The sequence below is a fragment of the Meles meles genome, chromosome 2 (assembly GCF_922984935.1).
Source record: "Meles meles chromosome 2, mMelMel3.1 paternal haplotype, whole genome shotgun sequence".
Classification (NCBI taxonomy): Eukaryota; Metazoa; Chordata; class Mammalia; order Carnivora; family Mustelidae; genus Meles; species Meles meles.
In genome coordinates, this window is record NC_060067.1 from 35,534,624 (window position 1) to 35,551,697 (window position 17,074).

General features: G+C 36.6%; 1 protein-coding gene across 8 annotated transcripts in view; it reads right to left on the reverse strand.

Annotated features, from left to right (window-relative positions):
* N4BP2 (NEDD4 binding protein 2) overlaps positions 1-17,074 on the reverse strand; it is an 89,223-nt gene that overhangs the window by 4,734 nt on the left and 67,415 nt on the right. For 7 of the 8 annotated variants that reach the window (XM_045997220.1, XM_045997218.1, XM_045997222.1 and 4 more), the window contains 3 exons: positions 13,148-13,286; positions 6,122-6,310; positions 4,909-5,077 (listed from right to left, as the gene is read on the reverse strand). In XM_045997220.1, the coding sequence (XP_045853176.1) occupies positions 4,909-5,077; positions 6,122-6,310; positions 13,148-13,286 (497 nt within the window). Of the gene's footprint in view, positions 1-4,908; positions 5,078-6,121; positions 6,311-13,147; positions 13,287-17,074 lie in introns of those variants that run through there. The other variant, XR_006817378.1, reaches the window with a different exon arrangement.

Below are 17,074 nucleotides of genomic sequence, written 5' to 3' on the forward strand. Positions count from 1 at the left end.
ACCACCTCATTTTTAAATTCACTGCTCTGAAAATGTTCCACAGTTAAATTGCATGCTTCAGATAAAAGTAGGCATTAAAGGATGGCTACTGAATGAATTAATGTGTATGTTTAAAGGTCCCCAAATTTCACGCTATTCCTAACATTTATCACCTTAAAAAAAAAACTATTTAACTCATTTTTAAGCCCAGCTCAGATTTCTTATCATTTCATTTGTAAATATTTCTGTGTATATTTCAAAAAGGACTCTTAAAAACACATACACACACACAATAGCACCACCATATCTTATAAATAGCTCCTTAATATCATGCTTCTAAAAATGGCTAAAAGTTTCCCTCAAGAAAATGTTTTTACAGTGGTTTGCTTAAGTCACAGTTGAAACAGGTCCATACATTGCATTTGATTGATATATTTCTGAAGTAAATTTTAATCAAAATGTTCTCCCTCCTCCTGGGTTGTTCTTTACAATTTGTTGAAAGACTTGGTTTATTTATGGGACACCTGGGTGGCTCAGTCGGTTAAATGGCTGCCTTTGGCTCAGGTAATGATCCCAGGGTCCTGGGATTAAGTCCTGCCTTGGGCTCCCTACTCGGCAGGGAGCCTGCTTTTCTCTCTGCCTGCCACTCTGCCTGCTTGTGCGCTCTCTCTCTGACAAATAACTAAATAAAATCTTAAAAACAAAACAAAACAAAACAAAAAAAACCCTTGGTTTATTTATCCTAGATTTTCACAGCATGAATACTGTTGATTGTATCCTCATGGTACCATTTAACCTGTTCCTCTGTTCCCTGTAAATCCCTATAAAGTAGTAAAAACTTCATGGGTGCTGGTGATGCGTAGTCCAACCAGAAGGCACATAAAGGTCAGATACTTTTTTTGTTGTTCACTCCCAAGTTTGACAATCCCCTTTTATTACTAAAAGCAATGGAGGGCAGAGCCACAGATTGTCCCTTGGATGTATTTCTGTTCAACAATACTACCATCTGGTGGTGACTCGCTGCAACTACAGACTACCACAGGTGGCAACATGCACAAGGATAGGCCTGGCTTCAGAAAGGGTTTGTATCTTGGGTCTGACCAAGTATCACCTTACACAAGTTATTTAACTTTTTTTCTTGTAATCTTTTTTACTGAGATACAATTAATATAACATAAAGCTCATTATTTTAAAAATGTACAATTCAGTGGCTTTTAGTATAATATTGTACAACCATAAACACTAATTCCAGAACATTCCATCATCTCAGAAAGAAATTCTGTACTTGTTGAGCAGTCACTCCCAATCCATACTTTTTAGTCCCAGCAACCACTAATGTACGTTCTGTTTCTATTGGTTTGTCTATTCTGAACATTTCATATGAATGGTATTCATATAAAAAGGGGCCCTTGTGTACCTGGCTTCTTTCACAAAGCATGTTTACAAGCTCATCCATGTTGCAGCATGTATCACTACTTGATTTCTTTTTGTGGCTGAATAATATTCCATTGAATAGATACACCAAATGTTGTTTGCCCTTTTATCAGCTGATAGACATTTAGTTGTTTCTACTTTTTGGCTATTGTGAACATTCATGTACAAGTTTGTGTGTGAATGAATTGTGCTTTCAGTTCTCTTGTGTATATAACCAGGAGCAGAACCTGCTGGTTCATACGATAACTCTAGGTTAAACTTTTTGAGGAATGCCAACCTTTTCCACAGTGGCTACACCATTTAACATCCCCACTAGCAACATAAAGGTGTTAAGGGATGCCTGGGTAGCTCAGTTGCTTAACTGTCTGCCTTCAGCACAGGTCATGATTCCAGGGTCCTTGCTGCAGAAAGCTACTAGTTAATTACAAAGAAAAGGTACATTTACATAGAGAAACCTAGCAGAGTCCCACATTAGCTAAGAAATCAAACTTAACATCACCAATAATGGGCCAAAATGATCACATTATGTCTTTTGATGTATTCATCACGGATAATTCAACATCACCTATGTAGTATTTTTGCCAAAAAAAAAAAAATACTCTGAATCTGATCAGGAGGAAAGAATCAGAAAAAATTGTAGGTCAATCTACCAAAAGGTAGGAGTCTTCAAAATGTCAACACAGAAGACAAAAAACAGGCAGCGTAACTATTCCTATTTTTTCTTGAGTTATCTCTAAGCCCAAAACGGAGCTCGAACTCATGACCCTGTGATCAAGAGTCACATGCTCCATTTACTGAGCTAGCCAGGTGCCCCAAACTATTTCTATATTACTGCAGGCTACAGACACAGGGCAATCAGCTGGAACGTATAATGTCTGACTGGATCCTGGCTTAAGGGGGAAAAAAATGGCAGAGCTGTAAAAGACATTTCCATAGAGCTGGAGAAAAATGGATGTGGCCTGTATATTAGACAATATTATTAAAATAATGTTAAATATCTTAAAAGTAACAATGGTACTGTGATTCTGTAGGAGGATGCATTTGTTCTCAAGAGATAAACATGCTAAGGTATTTGGAAGTAAGGTACCACAGTGGTTAACAACTTATTTTCAAATAGGTCAGCAAAAAGCAGTTTTAAAGATTAAGCAAATGTGGCCAAAGGTTAACAACTGATCGATCTGGGTAAAAGATATACAGATGTCTATTATACAATTATTTCAACTTCTCTATGGGTTCTTAATTTTTCACCATAAAAAGCCAGGAAAAGGGGCTCCTGGGTGGCTCAGTGGGTTAAGCCTCTGCCTTGAGCTCAGGTCTTGATCTCAGGGTCCTGGGATCGAGCCCCGCATCAGGCTCTCTAAGCAGCGGGGAGCCTGCTTTCCCCCCTCTCTCTGCCTGCTTCTGCCTACTTGTGATCTCTCTCTCTCTGTCAAATAAATAAATAAAATCTAAAAAAAAAAAAGCCAGGAAAAAATATAGCAGTAAGAGTAACATGTTGATATGCAAAGTAAAGCTCACTGTGACATAATAATTAAATGTGAGTAGAGGAATGGATACATTACGATGCACTCAGAATACCATACAGCGGTTACAATAAAAAAATGATACTATCGGGCGCCTGGGTGGCTCAGTGGGTTAAAGCCTCTGCCTTCAGCTCAGGTCATGATCCCAGGGTCCTGGGATCGAGCCCCACGTGGGGCTTTCTGCTCAGCAGGGGGCCTGCTTCCCTTCTTCTCTCTCTGTCTGCCTCTCTGCCTACCTGTGATCTCTGTCTGTCAAAATAAATAAATAAAATTTTTAAAAAAATGATACTATCAACATGAGTATATCTTGAAAACTATGCTGAGTGAAAATAAACAGTTTGGTTGAAGGCAGTGTGAAACCATGTACATTCATTTCTTAAAATTCACAAAAGAAATACTACAGAATGATTATTGATGAATGTACATATAGTAAAGGTATTTTAAAAACTAGACAGGAACCAAACTGAACGATGTTGATTTCCACCAGAAAGAGAAGGAAGAAAGAAAAAATGATTGGGAAGAACAGAGGCACCTGACTGGCTCAGTCAGTAGAGTATGCCGACTCTTGACCTCAGGGTTACGGGTTCAAGCCCCACATTGGGTGTAAAGATTACTTAAAAAAAAAAATCTTAAAAATACCTGTAAAGAATACAAAGGGAAGAGTAAAAATAAGATGTAAAGCATACATGGTAAAATGTTATCACTTGTTACTTGGATTCATGGGGACACGGGTGTTTTATTATATTACTGTAAGCTTTTCAACATGGTTTTTATGGTAAACAGATGAATTTCCAACCTCTATATTAATCACATTTCATCAAGTATTTAGTTAATTACAAATGATACATGTTGAATTGATAAACCTGCATAAAGTACAAAGCCTCCCTACACATATTATATATGTAATATCATATACACATAAGTTAACAAGAATAATATAGCTATCAGAGACAAGGCAGGGTTATAAAGCTATGAGGTCATACCTGGGGCATGGACTCCCATGTCTCCACAATAAAACAGAAGATAAAGAAAAAGCCAAACTGAGAATTCAAAAATACTCTAGTAGTGGTAAATACTCTAGTATTGGAGTCTGGAGTAACTAAACTAGATGGAAAAAAATCCTCATCCAAACCCCTCGGAAGAGGTAGAACTTAGAGAAGAGGCAGGTAGTGGCCTTTCCTGAACCTGCAAAGACAAAATACAAGCAGAAAGGGAGAAAGGGAGCACCTGCATAATGCAAACACTCCGAAAGCCTGCCTTCTGTGATAGTTCTGTAAAAATCCTATCATCTTATTTATTTCCGCATTTTATTGAACACCTATTGAACAACTGGCATCTAATAAACATTTATTAGCTTTCATAAATGTCTACTGAACAAAGATGTCTGATACTCCTGAAAGGTCCCATTTATAAGTCACAGAGGATTCTCAGATTATACCATGCCCCCCCTTTAATAAATATAGCAAAGGAATACAAATAAAACTGAAGTAGGGAGTTACCTAACAAGAATTAAAATAAAAACTTGAAACAAAAAAGTATGAAATATGGAAACAAAAAGAAAATGTTAATGACTATGCCAATGAGGATTCTTTTCCAAGAAGGTCCCCTTGAAGCATGAACCTAAATACAAACATCTATAAATGTGACACAGATACCCTCAGCTGGTGAACTGAGAATCTCCTGAATTGGCAAGTTTACCAACATAAGCAAAAACATATTTTCTATTTTACTTTTTTTTTAAGATTTTATTTTTCCATATGACAGAGAGAGAGAGAGAGACAGCAAGAGAGAGAGCATAAGCAGGGAGAGTGGGAGAGAGAGAGAAGCAGGCTCCCCGCTGAGCAGGGAGCCCGATGCGGGGCTCGATCCCAGGACTCTGGAATCATGACCTGAGTCGAAGGCAGATGCTTAATGACGGAGCCACCCAGGTGCCCCATATTTTCCATTTTAAATTTGTCATTACAAGTCCTACCTTCAGTTTTCTGCTGTAAAACTGTCATCAAGTGTTCTATAGCTTCATCCACATGCAGCCCATGGAGGTCTAAAACATTCTGTGGCAGCAGGGAGGCATTGACTTTCTCAAAAATCTCCACAGCAGCAAGGTGATTAGCTTCTTTCATCTTCTGCTCATGGAGACTACCCTTTTATTTTAAACAGACCACCAGTAAACACTTTTGCTATTTGCTACTTAGAAGGCAAATGAGGAAATAAACAGTGCCCCCAAATAAAAGGTAAGACAAAAGAGGGAACAACAAATCTAAAATTTTAAATCATGCAATGGCCTATGCAAGAAGGCACCAAAGTTTAGGTGAATTTCGGTGAATCTATAACATAGTTCTTAAAATATTCATTCATCATTTCTAACAGATTTCCTAGTCCAAAAACCACAGAGGAGGAAGACTTAAATAAACATCGCCCATCTCAAGAGGGACTCCACTAGTCATCCTTCGATAATCCTGATCTCATTCAACATCTAGTGGTTACTCCTGAAGCCATCCCTCAAGGTATGTTATTGGGGCTCAAGAGGTTATACCAGTTTGATATCTTTCTCCACTCAATCACAAAAGGCAATCCATACTGGAACCACAAAGCTAAAAAGGAAATCAGATAGGTTTCTTATAATACTATGTCCAATAAGCCTGAGTCAAAATTTTACTTCCCTGAAAGATACTAATGCAACTTTCTTTTTCTGGCCATAAAAGTGATATATTACTAAAAATTCAAACATGCTAGAAAGCACAAGTCCCCTGTAATCCCATCCTGACATGGTCAATATTAACATTCTGTTGTCTTTCCTTCAGAAAACCTGTTTCTGTTTAGAAGTCGTGCTAAACGACAGATTTTATCCTAAAAGAAAATATGGACTGACAGAATAAACTGTAATTCATGTAAGCCATAAATGCAAAAGCAACCATAGAAACTGAGCATTTCAAAGGAGAGGTAATTCTCAGAACCATACATTTCTTATATATTAGGATATCTTATGTCATTTACATAATCTACATTCCCCAGAATAACTTAATCTAGTCACAATGAGAGTATTATCTGCTTTAAGATTATTCAGATATTGAATACTGTTACTCTGAAAAAATTAAAAAATAAAAAAATAAAGAGAGCAAAAAAAAAAAAAAGATTATTCAGATATCATAAATGACAAAGAAATAATAATCAGTTTTCCTCTTTACCTGTTGGGCATAAAATGTGGCAACGTGTTTTTTCCCCATCCGATAAGCTTCTTTTGCTTTGCTGTAGCATTCAATCCTCTTCTGTTGGTGCAGGAAAGCCTCTGCTCTGTAGTCGTTATACTCCGGGTACTCAAAATCCTGGAAAGATGGTTCACTTGGTATATCTTCAGTCTCTTTTGATTTCTTTGCCTACAAGATGTTAGACAATAAATAAAACACAAAAAGAGTAGAAAAATATGGGCTTTTCCTTCAGAAGATGTATTCGAAAACTGAGATCCACTATTTTTTGCCTTTTCTTTTAAAAGATTTTATTTATTTATTTGATAGAGAGAGAAAGCAAGAGAGCACAAGCAGGGGTTGTGTCAGAGGGAGAGGGAGAAGCAGACTCCCCACTGAACAGGGAGCCCAATGTTGGGTTCAATCCCAGGACCCTGATATCATGACCTGACCCAAAGGCAGCTTAACCCACTGAGCCACTTGGGCATCCCTATTTTTTAACACTTCTTCTCAGGAAAGGAGACTCTCCCTAGAGTCGACCTAGTAAGTCATGTATTTAGCAACTACATTAACTTTTTCATGGTAAAAGGTACCTCTTCTTTAACCACTCTTATCTTAAAAGATGTTGCAAAGTACTCTAAAATTATCAAAATATAATTAGGTCACAAAACCAAACCAAAAAAGAAAACACAAGATATTCAAAGAATAAAACTCATATAGCTAACGCAAAATTTTTCAAATTTTAGTTGTAAACCCAGAGAGTCCAGTCATTGAAGGTAGTAATGGCATATTTCAATTTTTATTAAAAAAAAAAAAAAATCAACAAAATAATTAAATAAATTCTCTTTGCAGGGACTCCTGAATGGCTGTCAGTTAAGCATCTGCCTTTGGCTCTGGTCATGATCCCAAGGTCCTAGGATCAAATCCACATCAGGATCCTTGCTCAGCAGGGAGTCTGCTTCTCCCTCTGCCTGCCACTCCCCCTGCTTGTGGTCTCTCTCTCTCAATGACAAATAAAATATTTCAAAAAAAATAAAAAAATAAAGCAGAAGGACATATGGAATGTCCACAGCTATTAGTTAGTAAAAATTATAGGTAGGTTTCAATTTTTCAATTGCAGTTTTTCAATCAGCTAACTACTACCAACTAGCCACTATGGTAGTGCTGACTTCTGAGCTTTCTAAAAAACCATCAATCAAGTAACTGTTATCCAAAATGGACCTTAAACAAGCAAAAGTAACTCTAAGACACAAAGTAATGAAAATAATAATTATGCTCTACGTTCCAATACTCCCCACTGAACAGAAAACTGCATGTTTCTGAAGATGTCTCTAAAATATCAAAAGTCAGTGTTTAAAAACCAGCAAAATATAGAGACTTCTACATCCAATTTGGTTTTCCTAAAGAGCTACTTGCAGAAAACTGCTTGCAAACAGCAATCTGATATATTTCTTAGCATGTCACTAGGGGGTGGGAGTGGGTATTAATTATTATGATTTAAGTGGATTTTCTTAAAAGCTTAAAAATAATTCCAAGAGGGCCCTGAGTGGCTCAGTGGGGTAAGCCTCTGACTTCAGCTAAGGTCATGATCTCAGGGTCCTGGGATCAAGCCCTGCATAGGGATCTCTGCTCAGCAGAGGGCTTGTTGCCTCTACCTCCCCCTCCCCCTCTGCCTGCCTCTCTGCCTACTTGTGATCTCTCTCTCTCTGTCAAATAAATTAATAAAACCTTTAAAGAAATAAATAAAAATAAAAAATAAAAGAATTCCAAGTATCAGGTGCCATACCAAGTAATTTAATGAACATTTTATGAAAACTCAATCCCAAAATTCCTCCAAAAATATAATTTTTAACTTCTTAAATAAATCCTACTTTTCTGATACAATTAATTCAAAGTAAATTAAATAGTGTAGGCTATTAAATTCCTAAAAGCTGAAAACTGTCATTAAACTGGAAATATTACCAAAGACTATAATTATAATGTATTCTACAATACAATCTTTAATAAAATGCCACTTTAATTTTTTATATATTAAATATTACATTAAAATTTTATGTATATATTATATAATACATACATTACTAATTGATCATTTTTTCAAATTGCTCACCTGTGAATTGAGTTCCGAAGTCACAAAAGGTTGGTTAAAAATACTGGTCAAGATGGGATTGGGAGGGAGACAAACCATAAGTGACTCTTAATCTCACAAAACAAACTGAGGGTTGCTGGGGGGAGGCGGGGGTTGGGAGAGGGGGAGGGGGATTATGGACATTGGGAAGGGTATGTGCTATGGTGAGTGCTGTGAAGTGTGTAAACCTGGCAATTCACAGACCTGTACCCCTGGGGATAAAAATACATTATATGCTTATAAAAAAATAAATAAAAAAAAAAATTTTTAATACTGGTCTAATATATAATAGTTGATTGTATTATCTTTTTACTCATTACATTACCCCTAGAATTCTAGAGGTTTAAAACAAGTTAAAGAATAAAATAAAGGTATCACCATATTCCTGACTCAAATTAAAGTCAAACAATTTATAAATAGGGTCACCTGGGTGGCTCAGTCAGTTAAATGGCTGACTCCAGCTCAGGTCATGATCTCAGAGTCCTGGAATTGAGCCCCAAGGCAGGCTCTGCACTCAGTGGAGAGTCTGCTTTACTCTCTCCCTCTGACCCTCACCCGCTCATGCTCTCTCTCTCTTTCTCTCTCAAATAAATAAATCTTAAGGGGCGCCTGGGTGGCTCAGTGGGTTAAGCTTCTGCCTTCAGCTCAGGTCATAATCTCGGGGTCCTGGGATCAAACCCCGCATCGGGCTCTCTGCTCAGCAGGGAGCCTGCTTCCCTCCCCCTCTCTCTGCCTGTGTACTTGTGACCTCTCTCTCTCTCTGTGTGAAATAAATAAATAAATAAATAAGATGTTTTTTAAAAATTTTTAATAAATAAATAAATAAATCTTTTTAAAAAAATTGTCTGTACAGTTGATTTACTTTCGCAACAAATAGCCAACCTATTTAATGAAAGAATACAAAGCTCTCTCTCACCTAAGAATATTCATAGACCCTCTGTCACTCTCACCAGTACTTAATCACAAGCTTGCTTCATATTAATGTTTAAATATTCTATGAGTATATGGTTTGCATCTGATAAAAATCGAAGATTTGGAAGGAGAGAATAATAAAAATGCTTTCTATGACTTTTGAAAAGCCACGGTGCTTAACAGTATGAACATAAATAATTTCATAGCATCAGAGTCTCTGTTGGTGTTCATACTTAAAAAATGCAAATCATATTTGGTTCTCTGGGAAAAGACCCTTCATTTCTTATTCTTAAAAAAGAAAAAAAACAGTATGCAATGAGAAATGCTTTCCCAAATAGCTATTCTCTTTCAAAATAAAACCAAGATTTATTTTTATAACCATTTCAAAGGGATGTGGTTTATTACTATAACCCCATTAACAAGGGCCAAGCGAAGCATGCTTGCTAAGAATTCTCCTCATTAATGCCACCCACTTACTCTCTTGAAAGTATAATGTCCTATAATACCAAAACCATTTCCCATGGTAACAAGCTTGTAAAATTCATTAAAGGCTAAAGGGGAAAATAGTAGTATTAACAAAACAACAGTTTTAAATGCTAGTTTCTTGAAAAGAGACAAATCAACATATTACTGGTTCCATGATACCCCTGTTTAATATCTGTGGTCCTTTAGGGTCCTAGGATATCAAAGACAGAGTATTCTGCTCAAAAATCTGAAAATATTTTTTATCAGTGTTATGATACCTGCCTATATTTTGTTCAAAAAGCTAAGAATAATGTCCAGAATAACTTAAAAGGTCTACATTTTGGCCAATGTTTACATAACTCATAAAATCCCCTTTTCTTATTCAAACATCTTCCAATCATCTCCCATTACCTTCTCTACCACCATAATGACCCACAGTGCTTCGCTCTATTATCAGAATAGAGAAGAAATAACCTTCATTCCTAAGTTGGTCTTGATGGTCTCATCATCATCTTGTATCCTCTCTGCATCTTATGAAATATTACAATACACTGATCTATCCATGATGAACAGAGGCATGGACAGCACTAACAGATCACATAAATACAAAAATGAACTGAGTCCTATATGTAAACAAAATGGTGAAATATTCAAAGAAAAAAGGGAGTACACAAGTTATTCCTGGTGGTCTCAATTAATAAGTAAGAAGAGCAGGATAATGAAGGTCTGTGGGGAAAAAAAAAAGCCTAAAGGTAATACAAAATTGATACATAAAATCAATTATATTTCTATGCATTTGCAATTTCAATCCAAAAATAAAACAATTTCATTTACGAAAGCATCAAAAAGAATAAAGTAACTCAGGAATAAATTTAACAAAAGACATGCAAAACTTACATTCAAAACTACAACATAACTCTTGAAGAAATTAAGACCTAACTAAACTGAAATTCATGAACTGGAAGGCAATAATGTTAAGATGGCAATACATCTCAAGTTGATCTACAGACTCAACACACACCACATAAAAATTCCAGCTGGGTGGCTCAGTGGGTTAAAGCCTCTGCCTTTGGCTCAGGTCATGATCCCAGGGTCCTGGGATCGAGCCCCGCATAGGGCTCTCTGCTCAAGAGTGAGCCTGCTTCCTCCTCTCTCTCTGCCTGCCTCTCTGCCTACTTGTGATCTCTCCCTCTGTCAAATAAAGAAATAAAATCTTTAAAAAAAAAAAAAATTCCAGCTGGCTCTGAAGCATCTGGCTAGCTCAGTCAGAAGAGCATGCAACTCTTGATCCTGGGGTTGTGGTTCGGAGCTCGAGTCCCATGTTACGTGTAGAGATTATTAAAATAAATAAATAAACTTGAAAAAAAAAATCCCAGCTGGCTTCTCTACAGAAATTGGCAAGCTGATCCTAAATTCACATGGAACTGCAAAGAAGGAAAACAATCTTGAAAAAAAAAGAACATAGTTGGAAGCTCATACTTCCCAATTCCAAAACTTACTACAAAGCTACAATAATCAAGGCAATGTGGTACTGGGATGATGACAAACATACAGATCAATGGAACAGAACTGACAGTCTAGCAATATACAGTCAATTCATTTTCGACAAAGGTGCTAAGAAAATTCAGTGGGGCAAGAACCGTCTTTGCAATTAAGTAGTTCTGTGACAGCTGGATATCCACATGCAAAAAAAATGAACTTGGACCCTTATCTCACACCCTATGGACGAATTAACTCAAAATGGATCAAAGATGGAACTTACAAAGAAATGTAAGTACAATGTAAGTACTAAAATTATAAAATTTTAGAAGAAAACATAAAAACAAAACCCAAAAAATAACTAAATATACAACATAAAAAACAAAAAAATAACCTCATGACCTGGATTAGGTAATGGTTTCTTAACTAGGACACCAAAAGTACAAGCAGCAAAAAAGATAAATTGTACATCATTAAAATTAAAACTTTGTACTTCAAATGAAAGACAACATCAAAAGAGTAACAAGACAACCCTCAGAATGGGAGAAAATTTTGCGACTCACATGTCTGATAAGGGACTTGTAACTAGAATATAAAAAGAAATCCTATGACTCAAGAATAAACATTTTAAGGGGCACCTGGGTGGCTCAGTCAGCTGAGCATCAAACTCTCGGTTTAGGCTCAGGTCATGATCTCAGGGTCATGAGATAGACCCCATTCATGTAAGGTTCCACACTCAGTGGGGAATCTGCTTGAGATTCTTTCCCTCTGCCCCTCCCCTTTTTCCTGTTCACATACATACACACTCTCTTTCAAATAAATAAATCTTAAAAAAAAAAAAAACAAGAATAAAAAAAATTTCTTAATGGGCAAAGAATACAAATAGACATTTCTTCAAAGAAGATACACAAATGACCAATAAGCACATGAAAAAGTGCTCACCATCAACAGTCATCAGGGAAGTGCAAATCAAAATGACAGTGAGATAACCACTTCTTCATTAACCGTTTATTTCCTGTTTCCTGATGCTTTGACATCTGGGTCCCTTGCTAACCCCTGGAGATAAAGTATCCCCAGCCCTGGGGCTGGCTAATTCCTAGAGATAGCAAACAACTCATTTGCTAGCATACCTTGCAGAAATAAACCAATCTCAAGCCCATATTCCCAAACATTTCCTTCATGGGGTTCTCACCCTCAGGGCCATCATCCACGTTGCCTAATCACATACACCAGAGAAGACAAAACCAGGGACAGTTCCTACGCTCCAGAGCCTGCCGCAACTGTTCAAACTGGCCTGTCCTAAACGTGTTGGCCCTGCCTCACCCACTCCTCTCCACAGAAACCACAGAAAAGGCTCTTGCTCATGTTTCCCCTCTGCTCAGTCTCCTAACTCTGGTGTGTCTCCATGTGGCCCTGGGTGGCAAGCCATATCTCCTGTTTCTAGAGATCTGTGAGTATAATAAACTTCTTCCTTCACAACATGCCATGACTGGGTATCTTATCATACCTGATTAAAACAAATCCCAGGTACCCTTAAGACAACTTTACACGCACCAGGATGGCTATAATCAAAATGACAGATACTAACAAGTGTCAGAGACAATGTGGATAAATTATAATCCTGATACATTACTGGTGGGAACATAAAATGGTACAGCCACTTGGGAAAAAAAGTTCGGCAGTTTCTCAAATGGTTAAAAATTTCTGCCCACGTATTCAACATACTTACACCTAAAACCCACCATATCATCACCCCCCTGCTATTCAATTACGCCTCATACTCTACTATATACAGATAAAGTATCTATAAAGAAAAAGTTAGACATTCAAGTGCTTGCCATACATAATGACATTGAAGAAAAAAAACAATCAGCTATAAATTCATTATTTTGAGCAAACAGATATCCTAAATCAAATATACTGCTGGTGGTTAAATTTCTAACGTAGGTAAACTGTTTGAGAAATAATCACTAAATTATATCAACAAACAATTACATTTCCATATACAATCATTTACCATTATAGTAAAATAAATAACTCCATACCTTTTTCTCCTTAGACTTCTGTGTAGTATGAGAAGGGACATTCTCATTTTGGTGAACAAACTCTTGTGCTACAACTGTTTTCACAGGGTCTCCTTCAAGGACACAGTTTAGAAACTGAACTGTGTGTTCTAATGAATAACTGTAGAGAGTTACAAACATAATGTTACTTTAAAAAGCAAAAGTTATATGAAAACAGTAACACAAGCAAACCTTCAAACATTTTAGAAGAATACGAAAAATTGGTTTACTTCTGAATTTTAAACATTGACACAATATGCTCATTACATATCTCAGAGACTCAAGAGCAACCAGAAGGAAACTATTAAATAATAAGCTCTCAAAAACTAATTTTTGTAAATGAAGACCAAAAGGTAACATACTGATAATTAATTCATTTTCTGATTTTTTTTTTTTCCAGGTAGATCATGCACAACAAATCTTACTTTCATCTTACCACCTTCTCAGGTCCCTTGTTGGGTTCACACATGGTTTCAGTTTCCTCCAAACATCAAACACAGACAATATATCTTCAAACTGACATTTTTATTGTGTGAAATTTCACTTTTTACTTAAACCATAAGGTTCTAATCAAACAAATTCTAAGTAGGGACACAGAAAGGAAAATAAAACACTGTCTTACCTCTCACCCCTAATTATTTAGGCATATTTCCATTGGTGATTCTATATTTTATGTAATATCAAATTTTACAAATTGACATAGACTTGAAATACTCATGTTCCAATTCCTAAAGAAACTCACTCCAAAGCAAATGATTTTATACTGCTATTATTTCAGGCTATTTATGCTTCTGATCGCTTCCAGTGACTACATATTGAAGAGCTGACCACAAAGGAGTATTTGTGAAATGTGCTAAACAGTGATTCAAAGTACTGTGATATTTTGCTATTCTTCTATTTAGTAGAAACAACCCTTGATGGAGAACCATTTTGGACACCGGTTTAGCCCTCTGATATTGCGGCCTCAGAAATGCTCCCCAAGGAGAGGTTCCTAGGGGCTGGAAGCTACCAGCAATTACCATCCTAAATGGCCCTTAAAATCACATGCTTGCTTACTCATGGAGCCAGAAGGCAATATCCACCAGTGGTGGTGGTAGAGTAGGATGGCCCTGGAAGATTACAGCACAGGCATGTCTGTAATCAGTAACTGAACCCACCTACCCTTCTGAAGGGTAAATGGGAAGCTACTGCTAACTGAAAAAATTATCCAGCTGCCGACAAACAAATGGAAGCAACTGACCACCTACCCTGAAGGGCCTGACTGACCCCCATCACTCTGGGCATCCCCAAAAAGGACTCACTCAGTCCCCCTTACCTTGCCCAGGGAACAAAAACTCTGGGTTGTTTCATATCAGGCCATCTTGTGCCAGGTCCCCACAAAAGAGAGTTGCCATATGTAAGTGCACACTCTCCTAATCCCCCATCCCCTTGGGAGATTTTAACATATAACTCTAAGAAAACAGCCAGTTAGGGAGCAAAAATAAATAGGAAAGTTGTTTATTGGAATAATACCATTAAAAACCTGATTTAAGTGACATGTTTAGAACTCTACATACTTAAAAGAGAATATTCTTTTTCAAAAGCCCCTTTCATTTAATACCTGTGAAAACTGATCAAGCTTAAACCACAAAGAAAATCTTAAATTCTAAAAAGAACTCTTCGGGCCACATTCTGGTACCTCAATACAACAAAACAAAATAAATAATAATCCTCACTCTACCTACCACCAAAGACATCAAACCATTTAGAAAATTCAACACTCTTTAAAAAAAAATTAAAAGCTTTTGGGGAAATGAGAAAATCAATCTGAGTTAGAGATTATTTTAAAAATAATGAAAATGAGGGATGCCTGGATGGCTCAGTCGGTTAAATGTCTGCGTTCACCTCGGGTCATGATCCCAGGGTCCTGGGATCAAGTCCCTCACCAGGCTCCTAGCTCAGCAGAGAGTCTGCTTCTCCCTCTGCCTGCTGCTCCCCCTGCCTGTGCTCTCTCTCTCTCAGACAAATAAATAAATATTTCTTAATGGAAAAAATAAGGAAAATGAAAATACTATATATCAAAATCAAAATATTATATATATATATATCAAAAACACTATATGAAGAAAAAGTCATATCCTTAAATGTATTTTTTATTAAAGACTGAAAGGAAACAAACTAACCAGAGTTGAAAATATATCAACAAAATATATCAACAAAAAAATAAGGAAAATGAAAATACTATATATCAAAATCAAAATATTATATATATATATCAAAAACACTATATGAAGAAAAAGTCATATCCTTAAATGTATTTTTTATTAAAGACTGAAAGGAAACAAACTAACCAGAGTTGAAAATATATCAACAAATTTTAAGAAAAAGGAACTATCAAAAACAGAATCACCAAAATTAAAAACAAAAATAAATGATGTGAAAACACATATCAATAAACCAAGAGCTTGTTCTTTAAAAGGGCCAATCTGATAAAGAGCAAAAACAGCACAGAGGAAAAAAAAAAACAGGAAAGGAAAAAGGGATACAACCAAATACAAAATGTTTTTAATTATCAAAGAATATCATATATAACTTAACAATAATAAACTCAAAAATTAAGGTAAAACTACCAGAAAAGAGTCATGAAAAAAGCAATCTGGATAAAGCAATAACCTTAAAAAGACAGTAAAGATTCTAAAGACCTTCTCTCTGAAAATGCTCAACTCCAGAACTTTCGAGGTACTAATTTACTTAAATTTTCTAGAGCATAGAGAAAAATGGCAGTCTTTCCAGATTATTTTATTAAGCCTAAAGCCAAATAAAACCCTGAAACCAAAATCTGACAAAGACGAAACAAGAACAGAAAATTACAGACCAATCTCATTTAATTACTGTTGTGAAATCTTGAAATCAATTCCTACACTGCATTTAGAGAAAAAAAAATCAGGGGTGCCTGGCTGGCACAGTGGGTAGAGCATGTGACTCTTTTTCTTTCTTTTTTTTTTTACGATTTTATCTATTTATTTGACAGAGAGATAGAGAACCCAAGCAAGCAGAGCAGCAGGCAGAGGGAGAGGGAGAAGCAGGGTCCCTGCTGAGCAGGGAACCTGATGCAGGGCCTAGGATCATGACCTGAGCCGAACGCAGACACTTGACCTACTGAGCCACCCAGGTGCAGCAAGCACACATGACTCTTGATCTTGGGGTTGTGAGTTTGAGGTCCACACTGAGTACAAAGATTACTTAAATAAATAAACTTAGAAAAAAAGAAAAAATAAATAAAAAACAAAAATCTGAAGGTAAAGTGGGTTTTATTCTAGAAATTCACTATTATGACTGAAATACACTAGATTATAAAAAGGCATGTATTTAAAAAACTTCTTGGGGCCTATGGGTGGCTCAGTAGATTAACCGTCTGCCTTCAGTTCAGGTCACAATACCATTGTCCTAGGATTAAGCCCCACATCAGGCTCCCTGCTCAGTGAGAAAGTCTGCCTCCCTCTCTCCACTGCCTCCTTCCGCTGCTCATGCTCTTTCTCACTTTCTAACAAATAAATAAAATCTTTAAAAAAAACAAAAACAAAAAACACACCTCTTGCTAAAATACAAATTTAAGAAATACTAAGATTGAAATACATATTCAAACCAGAAGTATCCCTAACATGCCAAACATCAAACACACTGTAATACTATGATAATTAAAACAATATAGTGGAGGGGGCGCCTGGGTGGCTCAGTGGGTTAAAGCCTCTGCCTTCAGCTCAGGTCATGATCTCAGGGTCCTGGGATCAAGCCCCGCATGGGGCTCTCTGCTCAGCAGGGAGCCTGCTTCTCCCTCTCTCTCTGTCTGCCTCTGCCTACTTGTGATCTGTCTGTCAAATAAATAAATAAAATCTTTAAAAAAAAAAAAACTTTTTAGCTATTAAAAAT